The sequence below is a fragment of the Acartia tonsa genome, chromosome 2 (assembly GCF_053477335.1).
Source record: "Acartia tonsa isolate MP-2025a chromosome 2, ASM5347733v1, whole genome shotgun sequence".
Taxonomy (NCBI): Eukaryota; Metazoa; Arthropoda; class Copepoda; order Calanoida; family Acartiidae; genus Acartia; species Acartia tonsa.
The window spans coordinates 27,841,598-27,855,528 of record NC_137261.1 but is presented as its reverse complement, the minus strand read 5'-3'; the positions used below and the strand labels follow the sequence as shown (position 1 = coordinate 27,855,528).

The following is a 13,931-nucleotide window of genomic DNA, read 5'->3' as shown; positions in this document are numbered from 1 at the left end:
CTATATTCCTTTTTTTTTGGGGGGGGGGGGGTTAAGAGGCGATTTATTTTAGGAGGGTGGTGGTATCATCCCTAAAATAGTTATAACTCTTCCCAGGACCAATGAGAAGCTACAATTTAAAGTAGAATAATATCGGTTCAGCGGTTAGCAGGATCCTACGACAGACATCCTGTTACTTTGTTTATGTAACCATTGGCAAGTTAAAATTCGCACCAACTAAATGTCCTACTTGTATGGATCGCCAAAGCCATTCTCATATTGTCTGAATGTTCTTTTGAAGTAGTCTGACGGATTCCCATACTGGCCTCGCCTCTGAACCTCTACCCACGACTTTTCCTCAAACTGAAAATAGATCTGAGGTGGATTCTTAAAAAAAATTTGCCCCACTAATCGCTAAGTGGGGCAAAATTGTTTTCGTGAAAAACCACCAAAATCACATTAAAAATCTACAAAAATTAAAGAAAATCATAGAATGAACATAAGATTTTATTTAATTTTTGTAGATTTTTTATGTGATTTTGGAGGATTTTTCACGAAAACAATTTTTCAAGAATCCACCTCTGTAGTTGCACACCAACTCTATAACTAGGACAAGTTTGGCAATTTAAAGTTTAAAGTTTGGATAATTACTTTTTTGTTGTCTGTGAATAAATTAAATTAGGAGGGAGGGGTTTCTATACTCAACTAGTATAAAAGTCAAATTCTTAAAATAATTCTTGTTAACTAATTTCAATAAAATTTTTGTGTTATTTGCTGTAAAAACAGCAACGTGGATTTTAGATGGCTCCTTTGGTCGCCAGGATTAATGAACTATTTTTTTTCACAAAAAAATACATATTTTTATTATTGCCAGGAAATCTTTTTTAGCATGTACCTTTCCCTAAATTAATAAAAAAAACCTAAAAAGATTTATAGCTTTGACCTCCCCCCCTTACTTTAGATTGTGTTAAGCCTAAATTTTTATTAGAATTATCAAAATTAATATTGTTTTTTTAAATCTCACTTTGTGTAACAATGATACCTTCAGAATGGCAATCTGTTGAATCATTTCTAGCCGGAATCTTTCAAACTTTTCATTTGTTTTCTCCAGAATTTGGGAATTGGAGGAGAATTTATCCAAAGAATTGAGAGATTTTTTCATTGTGGATTCAAGATCTTTGTAATTTTGCCTAAAAAATGCATTTGATAACTTTTTTACCAGTATTATGTCGGTTTGGTCTTAGTCTTGCATAGCAAATATATTACTAGTAGCTGCGCTCCAGCATATAGGGGTATGCATTCAAAGGGGTTTAGAAAGGTACAAAATAGCTTAAATAACAAAAATAGCCTAAACCATCCCATGAGCTATACAAAGCTTCCCTAAATATAATATTAAGCTTCAGACAAAAACCAAAATAAATCAGCGTTTCGGAGCAGTTTGATTTGGTGCGGCTCCGGCTCCGACCTAAAATCAAGAAAAACTCGACATATTTTTCCCCCCATAAAAAATATTTTTATTTTTGACTTTTGAAGGTTTTAAAAGTTCAATTTTTGATAAAAATGGACTTGAAAAACTTAAAAAGGACATTTGCACAGGACAAAACAGAGTTACCAAATTATAATTTATAAAAAATCTCTTTATTTATCTAGTCCAGAGCCGTAGCCGTTTTTTAACGAAAATTTCGGCTCCGGCTCCAGCAAAATATGGCGGCTCCACGGCTCCTGGCTCCGGCTTCGAAAAGTTATGATAGTTATTTATTGCATCGTATTAGAGACAGCTTTTAACGGATTTCAAAATGAAAAATCATATGATTAAAACTAGTTTTGTTGACTATAATACGATGCTATACATAACTATCATAACTTTTAGGAGCCGGAGCCAAGAGCCGTGAAGCCGCCATATTTTGCTGGAGCCAGAGCCGTAATTTTCGTTAAAAAACGGCTCCGGCTCAGGACTAGATAAATAAAGATATTTTTTGGCTGAAAATAAAGATATTTTTTGGCTTGGTTCTAATCCAGCAAATTACAAAGCAATACTGGGATAAATATTTGTTACCTGTTTGTATTAACATCATTCTGTGTTCGTGCCAAGTCACTTGTAAGAGCGTACACACCAGAATTGAGCAAATCCTACAATTAAATTATTTGGAATATATATTACTTTTCTTAATCCTAATATGTATAGTTTTTTTTGTCTGTAGTTCAATAATTTCTGGACTGCTTAAGATTTTATTTTAAGGGAAGGTTCATATATTATATGTAAAGGCTTGGATGATTAAAGCTGTTTTTCTGACCATTTCTGATCTTTTTAAATATAGAGACCTTAGTTGCTGGGGGCTTAGCTGCTAGTTAAGTTGATTTATTTATACTTTACAAGAACCATCACTATCAATGAAGTTTTTTGTTTCATAACATTTAAATTAGCATGTCTAATTGGTAAATAAATAATAAAAGCATAAGCACCTCCCTGATACACCCCGTAATACAGCAAAGGGGGTGTTCTGGTAAAAAGCTACACTCTCCTTAATTTCAGGTTGTTTTAAATTGAGTGGATGAACACCTTGGAGTGAAAGGGGGTCTATTCAATTCAACCCCCTAACAATAGAAATACACCACTCTTGTTGCCTGTATTATTTTGGTTTTGGGAGAGGGGGGTGTCAAAATACAACAACACCATGGCAAAATCCTCCACACGTCACTGACAATGATATAATAATATGATTTAATTGAATCCAAATAATGGGATCATAAAAAGAAAACGAAGTAGTGGATTTTGTCCTATTTTTACAATAGCTTTTCTCCCGTGCAGGAATTTGGGGCGCTAAACCTGCGGGGACAATTTCCTAACCTTGCTAGTCATTCATTTACATTTACCTAACCTAACAAACCCTAAAATAACCTATCAAAAGCTTCTGTAAAAATGCGACGAAACCCGCTACTTTGTTTTCTTTCCATTATCCACGGAAAGTATAAATTTACCTTTACACCTCTGATAGAAGAATAAATGTTGTCATGAACTTCAACCATATCCTAAAAAACAAGACCAATAACTGTCAGACCCGACAACGACGATGAACTGTAGGTATTTTTATTAAATTGGTTCAAAAAAAATTTATGACATGAGTTTTTGTGAAACTTTAAAAAAAAGTTTTTCAAAATAAAAAATAAGAAACTAAGTCTACAATTAACAAAGATATTTTGATAAAAAAATTATATTATTAGACTGTTAAATATATAGTCTCTGATAGCCTTTTTATGACGGGATACATATCAAGATATTATTTTAGTAGCCAAATTAATTATATGCATGATCATATAGGCAAACGCCCTTCAGACAACTAACCCTTTGATTGCTGGACCTTATTCTGCAAATCCTAATCATGCATAGTAAAGAGTTGCGCGTGTTTTGACTCATGACATTCCCCTATGCTATTCCCTAAACTTCTTTTAAAAATAGTCTTGTTTTAAAATATTCAAGTCAATAGTTTTTGATGGCGGTCAAAAAATTTTTTTCTGAATCTTGAAAATAAGTTCAGAAGAAAATACTGCGATAAAAAAGCATTGGATCATTAGATTGTTAAATACATAGTTTCAGAGATAGTGAGGGAACCAAAGCTTTATAAAAAAAACTCGATTTTTTATCAATCTTCATTATTTATTTCTGTACAAACAAAAAATTGTACTTTATCCTACAGCTTTATAAAACACATTCATATATTTTTTGTTTATTATAAATTGTATCTTTTGTATTTTATGATAAACTAATTTGAACTTTGAAACTGTACTATGTTTTAATAATCTAATTTTGAACTCACCACTTTTTGCTGATGTAGATTTTCTTGTAAAGTTGAAATAGTAGAATTTATTTGTTGTATTGATTCCAGTTCTATCAGATTTTTGTCGGAGTTGGCCTCGTTTTCTAAATTATTTTTGCTTTATTACTAAATTAATAACTTAATAATTAATAGAAGGTACTAAGCTGGCATTGATTTTATTTCATTATTCCTGGAATATAGATTAAATTCATTACATTAATTTCTGCTCTGTAAGCCTTTTGCTATATTACATGTGGCTAAGCCCCCTAGAAGCCTCTAGGGGCATTTAGGGTTACCCACCCACCAAATTTTCAATTTAAGTTATTGAAATTTAAATCTAAACACAAATTTGGGGGGATGGGATTAATTTTTTCTAGGGGTATTTCTCTCCTGAAGGTGAAGATTTTCTCACTCAAATTAGTTATGAACTCTTCTTAGATATATAAGAAGATTCACTGAAAAGGAGAATCAAATTGGTTCAGAGGTTAACGAGATCCTTCGCTACAAACAAAAATAACTTACTACTTTATATAATAGGTTTTAAAAAAGATATTTTTAAAAACAATTAATATAAAGTGAAAATTACAAACTTTAAAAGCATAATTTCAGGAACAAATTCAAGTAGCAAAAACTGCATTTTGTAATTTTGAAAAAGAATAATTTTCGAGAAAATGAGTTTGGGAAAAGCATCAAACTTTTAACATATTCTTAAAATTTCTTGTTGAAAAGTTTGATGTTATTTTTGTATAATAGTTAAGCATTCATTGCATGAGTTTCAACAAAAGAAAAGGTTAAAATTCGACCGATCAAAATAATCCTACCTTTTTAAAAGAAAAACTAATGATGAAGAAAAAAGGCTTAAAACAGGAAATATAAACAAACATTTCGAGATAAAAATCGTTGCTTATAATATTTTATCTTATTTTAAACTTAATAGTGAGGCATTTTACCAACCCTCAATCGGTCGGGGTGGGGGATGTGCTGAATTTTAATTTCTAAATGTGTACGCAGTTTCCGTGGTGTTTCCTCATCGTATCTTAATATTTGCTTCTAGCTAAAAAAGATTTCAAACTTTCAAAATTTTGATTTTTTTTAAAGTTTGAAGCTTTTTTAGCTAGTAGTAAATATTGAAATAGGATGATTAAACACAGCGGAAACTGCGTACATATTTGAAAATTAAAATTCAGCACATCGGGTGAGGGCTAAGAAAGGCATCCACCACTGCACACTGGTCCGAAAACGGAGATTTGGGTCAACAATTCGTTTTTAGCCGTTTTTTGGCCGATTTCGATGCCCAATACGGCAAATTGGGGGTTTTAGGGGTCAGGGAGTCCATTTATGAGAAAAAAAATATATGACCTCGAAGGTCAAAGACCTTTAAAATGACCTTTAAAGTCTGATTTTGCCGTTCTCGTGGTTTTATTGGACATCTAGGGGGGGAAGGAGGTGTCCAATCAAGGCGACACTAAAATACGTTTTTATAGGGGATTGCATTAGCTAAATTTCATGTGAAGTAAAAATTTTGGTAATTTTTGAATTTCAAATTTTGCCTTTATTTATAGTTTTAACCCATTTATATAAATATATATAAATATACTTATATTATTCTCTACATTATGTATTGAGAACTCTCTGGTAACAATTTTGATACCTTCACTTTCAAGATGAAACTAGTCTCCTATTATTGAAATAGTTGAGACCTCTGATCAAAATTGATTCAACGCTCTGAAACAAAAATGATTTCCTTCAACCACTATCCTGAAGAAGAATCTGCCCCCCCCCCCCCCCTCACGACCAACTTCACGCAGCACCGGGCAAGACTGGTCCTCTCATGGCTTACAAGATCAAGAAGAAGAATTTCAAGAAGAAAAAAACATTTCTTACTCTGCCTCGACGGAACTTCTGGTGCTGCTGTATATGGATATTTTTTTAATATTATTTTCAAAAAATCTTCTAAAATATTTGTAAAAATCCTTTAAATTTAAATTTGTTTGAAACTTTAGTTTTACATTGACATCTGAAGAGTGCAAACATGCACGAAACAATTTGTAATGTCTGAATAAATATGTAAAATTCATATTTTGTTTGTGAGTTAACCTCTTATATATATATATATATATATTATATTATTAAGACATACTTATAAAAAAGAATTTATTTGATACTTTAAAGTCTTGCAAATTGTAATTTTTAATTAATGAAATATTTAAAATTATTAAAGCCCAAAAAATGTGTTTATGTTTAAATAGAAGAAGACGAACACACACACGAACGCACACACACGAACGCAGACACACGAACACATAGTTTCGACCAATCAGAGGCAAGAGATTTTTCTTAATTGTCCAATGAGAACTCAGTATTTTGGCTTTGACCAATAGGAGACAAGGACCTTTGTTTCGACCAATCAGAGGCACACACACACACACACACACACGAAGACTTATAAAGAGTAGGCTGAAAGAATAATATCAATTATATGAATATAAAACAATAAAATTGACATTTAGAAATTTTTTTTAACTAATCTACATGAAATATAACAGATTTTTATACTATTTAGCTATTTCGTATGTTTTCATTTTGTTTCTCAGATATTACTCCGCAAAAATAGATCCTTCCCCCCTCTACGCGTTCGGAATAATTTTAAATTACAACATCGATGATATTTAATCGATCTAATAGTTTTTAAGATATTGCACAAAACGAACAAAACCGGATGCCATATATATCGTGAAATATGAAGTTAATTACAATATCAACAAATTCTCTTTAATAAACATGCGAAAAGCTCAGAGAGTACTCAATAAGAAAATTTTTCCAAACTTACCCTTATCTTAAAAACTGAGAAAAAAAACACATTTTTGAATTTTGTACCATTTTTTGTGTTATAAATAATTTTTGAACTTATATAGGACTTATTTTAGTTGGACAATTTCCAACATGCGGATATTTGATTTTATCAGATTTAAGCAAGTATAGCCAATTTAACAATGTCAATAATACGTTCTTAGATTTTAGAGTTCTGCAGCTTTGGCCCCAAATTATTTCAAAAAACATATTATCAAAATGGGTTGATATTTAAAATATAGGTGGCCCAGGATGTCTTTGAAGGCTGGCAGGTCAACTTTTGTCTAAATTGATGGGTAGGAAAAATTGAATTGTTGACCCCTCCGGACCAGTGTGCACTGTAGGAAAAAAAATTTCCTATCATTACTCAGACAGAGTCATATTTAGCTTCACTCTTTTATTTAACAACCTTTGATTTGAAGTCCTTTATATAAAACCGGCTGTACTTTTCTTACTTTAAAGCAAGAAGAACAACATTTAAGGAATATGTTTATTATTATGTAAATTTTATATCCACATTTTCTAAACCTAAATTTCAGGTACGTAACTTGGCAGCTGCCAAATAAAAGCAGGCGGGCAAAAGTATCGAAATTTTCACGCTATTTTGTGATGTGTTTTGTGGACATGTAGCATGTAGCAAAATTTTTCTCTAAGTCAAAACACTGCACCCACAGGAGCCATTCAAAGTTTTCTCCCCTAGAGGATCAGGACCTCCAGAGTTATACCCTAAACATGAAATTGACTAGGACACCTATATATTTTATAATTTTAACTACGAAAGTATATTTCTAGCCATTTTGGCCATTTGAAATGCTTTGTTTGAGTCAAAACAATATTCCGTTCCTGCCATTCCGTTCCTGCCATTGAGGAGAAATTGAAAATAATTTAACTCTCAGTAATGTACATATAATCACCAGTCAGTTTAATAATATAAAAAAAACACAGGGGGTAAATTATAAATCATAAAGGCAAATATTTTTTTTTTCTAAAGAACATAATAATGACCTACATAAATTAATCAATATTCTGTCAAAATGTCTAAAACATAGTTTCCCAACAGAATTTTTTTAATAATTACTTATAAAATAGAAAAATAATTATACATTCTCACAGTGCCTTCGAAGGTGCTTTGACTTTAGTGTCAGAACCTAAATTGGGACATAGTGCATTTCATTACCCTAGGTTGGGTAACTTCATTTCACTTTTCAATAAAATCTAAAATGCAGTGGTTTTTGAGAAAATTAGATTTAAAAATTTCAAGTTCAATTTTCACCCACTAGGAGTTATCGCATAATCATGACAAGAAAAGCAAAGATTATTTATTTAAAATTTTGAACAACTTTGCTTTTATAAAGTCAGTCATAAAACCTCTCTATATATGATTTATTTAAGGCTGAATTTCCGTGACCTTAGCAAAGCAATTGATAAAAATGGCCATTAATTAACTCACTCCATGAGTGGTTTTATGAAGAACTTTATAAAAGCAAAGTTGTTCAAAATTTTAAATAAATAATCTTTGCTTTTCTTGTTATTTGCACTGTGTTCTATTAATCACCCTATTGAAGTCATTCGTGTAAAGTATTATTAATTTTTAACGTTTTTCTATTTCCAATCGTTCTTGATTTTGATGAAATAAGCCCTAGATAAATAATTGTTTTTCTCGTATTCATTCGAATCCGGTGGATAGGAACCGGTTCTCATCCATACGAAAAAACTATGTCTAGCATCGTATTATATCCAGCTTTCTACGAATATAGAAATGTACAATCATAAGATTAAAACTGGTTTTTTTAGCCGGTGACTTCGTCACCTCGGGGCTAAAAAAACTAGTTTTAACCCATTAGTGCCGAGCGCCACTTTTATGGGCCGATCGAGCTGAAAGTTTCAGGGAAGCTTTATAATGGTCAAAACGGAATTCGTATTTTTTTGTTTTGCTCTAGTGGCGTGCACAGGAAAGTTGCAAAAAAATCCGGTTCGGCTCGGCCATAAATACCAACCAGGCATTATTACCCGTTTTTGGTGCTTTCCCCCGGCGTTAAAACCCGGTTTTCCTGTAAAAACCCGGTTATTTTGACCAAAAATCGAAAAATGTAATTTTTGAACGCCAAAAGTGAGATGAATACTTTTTAGAACTTTGATACGATCCGTAATTGAAAACTACACAACCTCATGTAATCTATAGAGCTACAAGTAATATACGAAGCGATTTATTTCAAATTTCGTGTTTAGCTGGCGATTTCGGGTAAAAAAACCCTGTTTTGTTGTTGTTGTCAAAAAAGATCTATTAGTGAAACCGGGTAATAAAAATTTCAGACTCCAAATGGGAATGCCGAACCGGCCTATATGGGGCGTAAAGAAAAGATAAAAAAATCATATAAAAAATAATAATTTAAATAAAACGAATTCACAAATAGATGTACTTGTCAATAAACTTTAGATTTAACGAAAAAAATCAGCGACTTTACTATAAAAACAAAAAAGTTAGATGGGGTATTTTGAATTTTCATGATTTTCAAACTTTGTTGATCTATACCGGCAAACGGAAGTAAGCAAAACTGCATGCTTCAGGGGGAAATGAAAGCCAGGGTAGTAGAGGGGGGATTCATACTGAGAATGATAGGTTAATCTCATAATTGTACATTCTATATCCGCGGAAAGCCGTTTATAATACGATGCGAGAAATAACTATTCTCGTATTCAATAGAATCCGGTGGATAGCCGGTGCCTTTGCACCTCAGGGCTAAAAAAACTAGTTTTAATCTCATAATTGTACATTCCCATATAAACAACCCCTTAAATAGTGGATGTAAATATTCATTTATTTCCCCGGTATGATCATTTATATCCCTGGTACCATTTTTAGAAGATTTTTTTTTTTTTTTTTGAAGATTTTAGAATTTTTATTAATTACTAAAAGAAAGAAAAATAATACCAAGGAAATAAATGAAATTTAAAAACCAAAATTAAACCACATTTTAGCATAAAAATGAGTTTTTGTTTAAATGAGAATGATATTCCTATCCAGTTTTTTGTTTAGGAATACCCCATTCTATATCCTCAGAAAGCCGTATAATACGATAATACGTATAATACGATGCGAGAAATAACTATTCCATATGAGACGAAACTTTCTTACCTGTCCTAAATTCTAATTAAACAAAATTGATTGTTTGACAAACACTCAGTGGACTGAGAATGTACAATTAAATACACGGTAAAGGGAAATTAGCCAATAAAATTCTACTTTTAAAAGTTTAATTAATATTTAATTTTAAGAATCTGTCAGTCTTGTACAATTTATTAGTATATATATGTAGATCTTTTCAAATATATTTGCAAAAACCCAAAAATAACTAGGTGAACGTACTGTACTAAATCAGACCCCAACCTTCCTGTCATCACCGTTTAATTACCTGTGCTCGGCAGCCGCACCTCAACGGCGCATAAGCCCCAAGTTTAACTCGCTTGTGTGCAAAACAAAATTCCGAAAAGATGGATTGTCTGTTTAGAAACAGGTTTAGACATCCAACTGAATTTTAAAGTCAGAAAATGACGATTCCACAGAGGCTTAAACACGGGTTCAACGCGGCTGCCGAGCCCTGATTATTACCTAATGTTACTGATATCTGTTTGATTTTATTATTTGTTTGTGAGAACTCATCTCCAACACTCTTCTTCAGTTCTTGAAGATCATCACTAAATGATATAATATTTTTACATTTGTAATTGCGCCTCTAGCTTTTAGTTTTTTAACTTTGAGATGAGATTTACATCATTTTATCGTCCATTGTCGTATCCTTTAGATCCCTTTTAAAACTCTTTTATTTAATTTTTGTACATTTTTTATGCGATTTTGGAGAATTTTTCACAAAAAATAATTTTGCCTCTTCAGCAAGAATCCACCTCTGTTTGAAGCTTTCACATTTAAAAAAAATTACGATGAAATTTTTGGGCAATTAAGTCTGATTCAGCAAAGCTTTGTACTAAGAAATTATACTGTTTACAGCTGACTTTTATCTATGAAATGAAAAAAAGATGCGTTCGTAATAAAATGTTTACACAATTTCAACCAATGAGATCTCTTGATTGTTCCTTAACCCCTTACAGTCGGGCCCCTTGCCGCACCTTAATCAGTCGGGGGGGGGGGGGGGGCTTCCCCTATTATATCAGTTCCTATTAGAGCTAGAAGGCTAAAAATTTGTGTGCAAGTCCCCTGTTTGATAATGAATTTCCGACCTTAAGTGAGGCAAAGTCAATTTTCGCTTCCTTCACCATTTTATTTAACAACCTTTGTTTTTAGGTCCTTTTTCACTTAAAAATTTTAAACGGCTGTAATTTTCTTATTTTTAAAGCTAAAAGAACAATTTTTTCACAGAAAATATTTATCTGTATGTAAATTTTATATTAGAAATGTCAAAACATAAATTTCAGCGGCCGCAGCTGTACTTTGCAGCTGCCAGCCGCCGCAGTCGGCGGTCGGCAGGAAAACGGCGGCGGATCTTTATGAAATTTTAATACGTTATGTAGACATGTAAGAAAAGCTTAAGTTTAAAGTTTGAAGCCTTTAAGTCAAAAATTGCGGTCACTGGAGCCTTTTAAAGATTTCTGGAGACCTGGAGGAACAGGACCTGCAGGATCATACCTGGAACATGAAATCGACTTGATCACTTGTATTTCATATAAGGATGTACTACTAGAGGATAATTTAGTATTATAGTAAGATAAAATGCTTTGTTTAAGTCAAAAAAATATTTTTGCTCTTTACCTGGATCACCCTGCCAGGTTTGCTGGCATCCTGTGCCCGCCAGGATGGAGATATTCAAAAATTCCAACTCTCACTTATACCCATACTTAAAAAGTCAAACAGTTTGGGCTCTTTATCTTTCACACACAGAAAATGAGAAAGAAAAAACCGTTAAGGGTTAAGGATTCTACTGTTGGTGGAATCAGACATTATGTCTTTTGAGTAATCTCTCTACCATTATGAAAAATATATTCATAAAAACATATTACATTTCAAAACGTACTTCTCAATTGAATGTGTAAGATTATAAGCTGTAAATGAAATATGATAAGTTTTCTTTAAAGTTTTAAGGTTTCCAAAACTTTAAAGTGTACATTTTACATTTTATAGAGCTTACCCTAATATATAAAGTGGAAATGTTTTTTTTTTAACTTTACCTTAAGATTTAGATAACTACTGAACCTATTCTTATATCTAAGTTTGGTTTTAGGCTATTTTTCAACCTTCCCCACTCCTTCAAATAAAGCACGTAGGAGCGCAGCCGCTGGTAATAATAAGTAAAAGACGTTAACATTACTTTTCTAGTTTTCGTTTGAAACCGATTCTAATCCGGTGGATTATAACCAGTTCTTATCCATACAAAAAAAAACTATGCTTAGCATCGTATTATATTCAGTTTTCTACGAATATATAAATGTACAATCTTAAGATTAATACCAGTTTTTTTAGCCCGTGTTTTCGGCTAAAAAAATGGTTTTAATCTCATAATTTTACGTTTCATATCCGGGGAAAGCTGTTTATAATACGATGCAAGAAATAAGTATTCTTACCTTAATAAGTCAAGCGACTCTGAAACTGAGTTATACAAGGAGACGGTCTTAAAATTCAGGTTGGTCAAATCCGTCTTAAATAAAAACAAGAATTTCAATAAAAAATGTATCGTAATATGCTTAAATCAATATATAACTAAATCAGTCTGTCAGTCTGTCTCAAAATGTATTTATTATTTCTTTGGATTTTCATGTTCTCTAATAAAGTGAAACACGCAGCTGGATAAAATAACGGAACCACTTTTCCATTCCCTTTACCCAACCATCTCCCCCCCCCCCTACTGGATTAACGAATTGACCAATAAATGACAGGGGAAATGGCAGCCTAAATCGACCAGAGACAATTATTCCCCTGCAATAACAATCATATTGTCTTAAATGATGTAGAAAACAATTTGTTTTACTTTTTTTACATTCTAAGATAAAAGCCAGGGAGTAAGGGAGGGGACAATGGATCGAATATTCAATTTTTAAGGAGTCTCTGACTTTGGGGACTGGCTTAAAGGGAATGTGCACGAATACAGCGGATTCTTACTGATTTTGGGGACTTGCGCATCAATTCCCCGCTAACTAGCTGAGCTAGTTTTGAATATGCAGACAGAAAAGTTTGTTATTTATCGCAGGTTTTAACAAATATTTTTTCCCAAGAAAATGTCTTTTCATGTATAGAAACTCTACTGTGATATTTATGTATTAAATAATCTAAGAACCGCTTGAATTAGGGGCCAGTTATAAATATATCAGAAGGGTTGAGGTAGTTCTAAACAAGATTTTTCTAGTGATTAATTACAGAATGTTTACTACGTTGTGATGTGTTGATAATTTAGTTTTCAAGTAAATGATTTTTTTCTTAGAACTAATTTTGTTCTAAATTAGGTTACCATGGTCCCTTTACAATTTTGGTAAAATTTTCTTGATAAATCTGGTTTTCATTGCTTTTCAGCGAACCCTCTTAAATTGAATTAATTGCCCATTGTCCCCTCCCTTACTCCCTGGATAAAAGCTGTTTTTTTTTGTGTAAAAATATAGCTGGCTTGTGATCATCTACGACATAAATCACTTTGTCTGTCGGTCTGTCAGCTTTGTTCTAAAATATTAAATATTTAAAGGGAAATATGTGACTGCTAAAATTCAAGTAACTACTGATAATCTTTACTTTATAGCTTACTAGCGGCTTTGCCCCTAGCCTCTAAAGGCTTTGCCCAAAGATATTATTTTAAAAAATAAATAAATATTTCTGGTGATGCCTTTTATTTTTGATGTAGTTTCCCCAGAAAACAATAGGGGGAATTTTTATTTTTAGGGGGATTGTGGGTGTCCCACCCCCGAAGAAAATGCTTAAAACCACCACAGGACCAATAGGTATATACCCTGAAGAGTAGAATCCGATCGGTTCAGTGGTTACCGAGATCTTAAGGAACAGACGGACAGACAGACATCATTCTACTTTGTATTATAGCTAATGTACGTTTGTCTGGCTGTTATGATTACTTTTCCATTCCATTTCATTGACAGTACTTTCTTAAGTTGTTCCCTATAGGCCTCTAGTGGCACTAAAATGTTTGTTTTAATTATACGATACCTTGTTGCGTTTAAGTCTCTACCTCGCTATGTTGCGTTCAAGTCTCTACCTTGCTATGTTGCGTTTAAGTCTCTATAAGTAAAATCGATTTTTTTTGTAATTTCTCTTGGTAGGGTGGTGATATCCTCCTC

General features: G+C 32.5%; 1 protein-coding gene across 2 annotated transcripts in view; it reads right to left on the bottom strand.

Annotated features, from left to right (window-relative positions):
- The window catches only part of LOC145308519 (uncharacterized), a 41,589-nt gene that overhangs the window by 21,521 nt on the left and 6,137 nt on the right, over positions 1-13,931 (bottom strand). Inside the window, exons 3-9 of one of the 2 annotated variants that reach the window (XM_080150274.1) lie at positions 12,219-12,292; positions 10,255-10,340; positions 3,795-3,898; positions 2,959-3,009; positions 2,036-2,109; positions 1,004-1,169; positions 230-342 (exon numbers count right to left, since the gene is read on the bottom strand). In XM_080150274.1, the coding sequence (XP_080006400.1) occupies positions 230-342; positions 1,004-1,169; positions 2,036-2,109; positions 2,959-3,009; positions 3,795-3,898; positions 10,255-10,340; positions 12,219-12,292 (668 nt within the window). The remainder of the gene's footprint in view (positions 1-229; positions 343-1,003; positions 1,170-2,035; positions 2,110-2,958; positions 3,010-3,794; positions 3,899-10,254; positions 10,341-12,218; positions 12,293-13,931) is intronic. The other variant, XM_080150275.1, reaches the window with a different exon arrangement.